This window comes from Cynoglossus semilaevis, chromosome 14 (assembly GCF_000523025.1).
Source record: "Cynoglossus semilaevis isolate Cse_v1.0 chromosome 14, Cse_v1.0, whole genome shotgun sequence".
Lineage (NCBI taxonomy): Eukaryota > Metazoa > Chordata > Actinopteri > Pleuronectiformes > Cynoglossidae > Cynoglossus > Cynoglossus semilaevis.
Genome location: NC_024320.1, coordinates 15,160,023 through 15,166,465, shown reverse-complemented (window position 1 = coordinate 15,166,465; position 6,443 = coordinate 15,160,023). Strand labels below are relative to the sequence as shown.

Below are 6,443 nucleotides of genomic sequence, written 5' to 3'. Positions count from 1 at the left end.
ATGATGCCGCGACTAAGTAGTGCTTGTGCTTGACTCTCCTGTCTAGGTGTGTCTGCTATTATTAAAAAGATCTATCAAACTATAAGGAGGAGAACCAGATAGTGGTGACTGTTTAAAGTCAAGTCCCTCATCAGCATTTTATTCAACATTACATCAAACGTTGTTGTTTAATCACCAACCCCTTTATGCTTTCTTCCTCCATTTCGGCCATTTGCTGTAATGACAAAAAAATCGACAGTCAAGTGTGTGTGGGAGACTCAAAACAGATATTCTTGTCCTCATATCACTGTTGTGTTCAACTAAACAGGCTCAGGGTTCATATTGAGTTAAATAAATACATATTTCTAATTTAAAATAAGTTCCTTCGCTCAAAAGGGTTCAGGGAACACTGGTCTAGGGTCTGTACCTCATCCTACAAACTGTCCATAAATAAGAGGACCATGACATATTGATGTATCCCTACCTCTAGGTATGATGGTGATTCGTGAACTGAGCGTGCTGTTCAACGTCCTGTTCAGCTCCTCCAGGGCTGAAATCATCTTCAGCATGTGGGCTTGTTTACCTGGACCGGCTGTGTCGTGGTTGTTCTTTGGTCTCACCGCTCGTGTGCCATGTGAGGTGAATGTCCTAGTGGTGGTTCTTGACGTCCCATCCACTCCGGCTGCTTTGGTACTCACAAGCCACTCCTTTAGATAGTGGCTCAGGTTTAGAGCTGAAGACTTCTCTGGTGCAGTTGATGCATGGGTGCGGCTGAATGGAAAATCTAGAGGTTTCACAGGATAGTTTAGTCAGTTTGAACCATTTTGTCTGTGTCAGAACCAGAATCATTGTAATCATGACCACTAGAGGGTCCACTTTGAAAACTCTTTGCAAGTATGTGAAGGGTCGAGGTTAGTCCTTATAAAAAATCTGTGGATTTAATTCACGGCTCAAGAACAATGCTGATGCACTGCTGTCATTGTTGGAAAAGACTCAAATAGAACTACAATTTTTAATGAGCATCAGTTGGGGATAACAAAGTGATGCAAACTTACTAAATGTGAGTAGTGAAAAACAAATGGTAGCAGATGAAAGCGCACTTTACGGCACTGAACGCATGCAAGAATTCAGGCCGTTAATTTGCTGACATCACATTCGTCCCTGCCTGTTCTTTGTCCCAGTGGTCTTTGAATGCACATGACCCTGCTGTCACACACATACATACACACAGTACACAAGGATTCCTACGCTTTGCAGCTTGTTGCTAAGGGCCCTTCAGCTGTAACATAAGAGCTGCATGTGTTTCATTTATGTGTATGTACGATGCAATGGACCTGTGTTTCTCACACATCCGTGCACATGATATCAATCTTTACCAATTCTTTATTTTTATTATTTGTTTAACCGAAAATCTAAATATCATGGTTTAAAAAAAATATCAATTCTATCAAGGTGAAATATTAAAGAAATGTTGAGGAATCATTAGTAGAAGCAAATAAGGAGACAGGTAAAACAAAAGTTAAAATTGATGATTGTGTCACCATTAATATTTACTCACCTCTGTCTGTCGGTGCTGTATCCACTCCCATCCCCAGAATCACCAACATCACCACAGTGACCTTCCTCACTGACTGTGGTCCACATCTTCTCAGCATCATGGCTAAAATGAAGCACTTGAAGAACAAAAATAATTGAATCTGTGATACGTAGGTGGATGAGAACAGCAGCCACAGTTAAAAACTCCTCTCAGAAGTTACAGTCACTCTCTTCCAGGATTTCCTTTTTATCCTCTGCCTCAACCTGTGTTATTCGACCTTCCTGCTAATGTCAGAGATCTTGCAGAGGGTTTGGAGTTTAGCCAAGGTGACTTTTTTGATATTCTTACAGCAGTATGTCTCGTCCTTTGCTGCCGCCTTGATTTCAAAGTCAACGAGAATCCTTTCTCGATGCAATAATGGTTTTATCCTTGTTTTTCTCAACCAGACACTGGTATTCGTCTACTTTATCTCAACGTCTTCCAGACGCCTTAACAGTCCAATATAGTATCCTTTTCATCTAGAAAATAAAGTTAGCCTCTGCTGTCATTTTTCTTGGATGCGCCTCTTGAAGAAGGCTTGTCAAGAATGCGTCAGATGTGTTCCTACCAATCGCACCCCTCCGAAGTCGCTTTTATAAGGCAGAATCCGACGACGCACATGTGACTGATTCGTCGGTCTTGACCAATGACCTGCGTCGAAGACATTCTCCTTCCCCGCCTCCAGATGGACCTGTGACATTTTGGGCAGTTTGGCGGCGAGCTTTGTGTGTTTGGAGTCAAATCTGTCTTTTTTTGTGAATGTGGTGTGTATTTAGGCCCGTATTTAACGTGTGCATGTTTTGTGTGTGACCCTGGCTGTACAAGCAGTGATAAGGTGGTTCTTAATATGTTTGCTCAGGGGCCACAGAGAGAGAAAGGCCCTCTGACGCATGAGGGCCTGGAGCCACACTGACGGCAACCCACACACACACACAAAGTGCACAAATGCAACAATCAAACAGAGAAAACGACATGGCAAACTCATGTACGTAAACACACACACACACACACACACACACATCGCGAATACGTGCACACAAAAAGAAGCGCGGTATGCACATCAAAGGGCACAGAAAGGCCGAGAAGTCGTGTCCAAAGGACAAAGGCCCAAGAAAAGGTTTTTGTCTTTTTACCCTGTTGTTCATCGTGACGACTTATGTCAGAGACAGGAAGTTGACAGAGTGAGCATTGAACGCCACCTCACAATGAACAACGTCACACATACAGTCACGTCCAAGGAAAGGAAAGCAAAATTTGACAAGACAAAATGCTGAACATGGCAATGAGTGAGAGGAAAATGAAGTGTGTGTGTGTGTGTGTGTGTGTGTGTGTGTGTTAATGTCAGTTGCTGGGTGAAGAGAATTTAGCTGAGGAACATCCACTCATTCATTACTGCTCTCTGTCTGTCTGTGGGGCTTTGACCCCAGTACATTCTGTGTGTGTGAGTGTATGTCTGAGTGTGTGTGTGTTTGTGTGTGAGAGACAGAGGAAAGGGGTTTATGTGTGGGAGTTTGAACTACTGTCTCGCACATCATATATATATTTCCTTCTTTGGATTTTATTTATTTAGATAGATAGATAGATAGATAGATAGATAGATAGATAGATAGATAGATAGATAGATAGATACTTGTGAAGAGGAGAATCGGACAAAGTTGACCAATAACAATTCAGCAGTTCATGACTTCTGTACAGCAAGAATGTGAAAAAAAAATAGATTCAATAAAATGCAAAAAAAAGGAAAAAAATAGAAAAATGCATGTCGACACTTAAATTATACAATGTTTTTTAAATTCAAAGGTCAGTGACAACGTTGTGTCACCCACGTCCAAACAGAGTAAAATTAAATATATACCCGTCTTCAAAAAGGGAACATTTAATTACAATTTTTTATGTTTTAAAAGTAACAAAGCTCAACAGTGTATACTGTACATTTTCTACTGGTACGTAAAGTGGACGGCACCTAAATCAACTTATTCTGTCGCCGACAGAGGGCAGTCTTCCTCTACACTGAGCTTTCGATCTGTACCTTGAAAATGCACTTTATTCTGACCTTATCGTGGTTCAAGGTATGTAGTATTATTTATTAAAAGTCAATTAACAGTATAATGTTAATGAAAAAAATACAAAAAACGGACAATTGATCAAAGGTTTGTTTAAATCCACAATTTAAAAAAAAGCCTCAGTTGCAAGCTGTGGACTAGATTTTCATTTATTGGCCTTAATAATAATATTATTGTTACTACTACTACTAATAATAATAATAATACACGTGCAGTCTACAGTTATTACTAGCTGCAGCTGTAATAAATAACTTAAACATTCAAGCAACAATACACCTTTTTTTCACAATTATAATGCATTATTGTGTCTGTGAAATAATCACTCTGAAGATTTTTGGGTTTTTTTAATCCAATTTTATAAACTGTGTTGGTTATAACAAAGCAGTTATAACAAATGACAACACTCCTAACCTTTTAACCTTCGGTGAGAGAAAAAAAAAGGTGGAAAAAGTGAGAAAAAGAGGAGGGAAGAGAAAAGGAGAGATGGGACGGAAAAAAGACAGTGAGCTGAGTGATGGAGAGGAAGAGGAGAGCACCCATGGGAGGGAGATGAAAGAGGGAGAGAAAACAGCGGAGGAAGAGGAGGATGAAGAAGGTCAGGGATGAGGAGGAATGGGAGAGAAAGAGAGAGGGTGAAGGAGAAAAGGGGACGACAGGAAGAGAGAGCCGGTGATGGCACAGATGTGTGTGTGTATGTGTGTGTGTGTCTGTGTGTTTATGTGTGTGGAAGAGTGAGAGAGAAAGAGAGTGATTTGTTTTCAGTGAAAGGTGAGGCCACTTAGCTGAGGCGTAGGGCTACAGCGGAATCTATTACCATGTGTCAAAGGAAACACGAGAAGGGCACGACCTGACCGTGTGTTTGTGTGTGCGCATGTGTGTGTGTAAAGGAGAAAGAGTTTGAGATTTTGTGCATGTTAGTGTCTGAGTGACAAGGAAAAATGAGAAAGAGATTAAAATATAGACTTTCAATACATGTCTGTTAATAAAAAGATATATATATATATATATATTTATAAATATTTATATGCCGTGTGTGTGTGTGTGTTTCACTATGCTTAATAACTGCGGGTATGATTTAGTTGCGTGTGGTTAGATGGAATCATTGGAATGATGGAAGGTTAGCTGTAGACCACAAACAGATTTGATTCACGTACATCAACAACAACAACTTCGATTGAATTTAAAAATTACTCAGTTAAAAAAACACAACTTGATTGTCTGATGACAAATACAAAAATTTGCTTCATTCTGACTCTAACTTTACAGTTATGAGGTTTTGTTGATGTTGGTAAGTTTCGATTCAAAGGTGGAAAAATCATTAGTGCTTTCACCTGAAATAGCTTAAAGCCTCTCTATACAGTAAAAAAATATTACTGCAGTATTATCATAATATGCATAAAATTCTTCCACTGTTTGTCAATACACTGCAGCTGTTGTTTGGGTGATGTCATATTTAGAACCAACATTTCCTTTTCTCTCACATCCAGGTGAATACTTGTCTTCTATTTTGTGTGAGAGTTTAAACATAAAATAAACGAAACTTTAAATTAAAATTTAAACCTGTCCAAAATGATGAACAGAAAAATCTAAAATAAAATTTAATTTGATTTTAGTTTTAATTAAAAAAAAGAAATCAGAATTTTTTAAAAAAACTACATGACAGGGTCAGTGTGTATTTGCGAGAAAAGAGCAGCTGAGAAAGATGTCAGTGACTGACGATGAGAGTCAAAGTGTGGGATATTAAAATAGGAAGTAATTTTAGTTAGGTGTGTGTGTTGTCGTGTCGGGGCTTAGGTGTGTGTGTGAGAGTGAGAGAGAGAGAGATAGAGGGAGTGAGAGATGCTTGGGATGTTGTCACTCTACACCTCATGGATTCTGTGGCTCACCAGAGGCCAGTGTGGTTCACTGGGGGCTGAAACACTCTAACCACACTCAGTGTGTGTGGATGTGTGTGTGTTTATGTGAGCCAAAGCCACAGGCCACTGGCCCTCCACTCCGCATGTATAACGAAATTTATTTGTGCCTGCAGTTGAGAGAGATGTAACCACAGACCTGGTTAAAAAAAAAAAATTCTATCAAAACTCAGCATTTCTGCCGTCTCAAAAAAAAAAAATTCTATCAAAACTCTTTTGAAACATTTTTGGAGAATTCTGTACACTGTTGAAAATGTTATGAAAACTGTATGAAATACTAGACTTAGAAGACAAAAGGATGGAAATATTATTTTTTTTCTCCCAGAAAATTTAATTTGTACGTGTTGAAAATAATCACATTTAGAATTTGATTGAAGGATCTTCAATATTCTTTCAATCTCTGGAAAAAAAAACTGCATAATTCATAAGCAAATACATGTTGGTCTGTTATGGAGAGAGCAATTCAACCAGTGTAGTTGTTCATGTTAAATGTTGTCTCTAACCTCTGAAACTAATATATGGCAAGTAAGGAGGTTCCTTAGCTGACCACTAGGGGCTGAACCTTGCAGGGTGATGCTCTCCCTTTTTAATACTGGGGTTAGAAATGTTAGAAATGAGCCAATCAGGTGAAATACTGAAAGTTTTTTTTCTTTTGCTGAACAGATAGGGACATGATAAGAACAAAAGCTTTCTTTAAACACAAAAGTCATACAACACAACTGTTTGAACGGACAGCACTGGAGCAGTGACTTCTGTGTGTGCAGATAGAAAATCACTCCATGGACTTTGGTTTATTGAATAGATGATTAGGTTTCTGAGTTGGTAAATGCTGTTTAAAAGCAAGATAAACCTTTTATTACCAATTATATTATTCACGTCTCCTATGTTTAAGAAAACATAGGTTTTATTTCA

General features: G+C 38.8%; 1 protein-coding gene across 1 annotated transcript in view; it reads right to left on the bottom strand.

Moving 5' to 3' along the window:
• urp2 (urotensin II-related peptide) overlaps positions 1-1,637 on the bottom strand; it is a 3,392-nt gene extending 1,755 nt beyond the window's left edge. Inside the window, exons 1-3 of the mRNA XM_025062041.1 lie at positions 1,538-1,637; positions 464-763; positions 180-214 (exon numbers count right to left, since the gene is read on the bottom strand). Of these exons, the coding sequence (XP_024917809.1) occupies positions 180-214; positions 464-763; positions 1,538-1,637 (435 nt within the window). The remainder of the gene's footprint in view (positions 1-179; positions 215-463; positions 764-1,537) is intronic.
• Between the last annotated feature and the right edge of the window lie 4,806 nt (positions 1,638-6,443).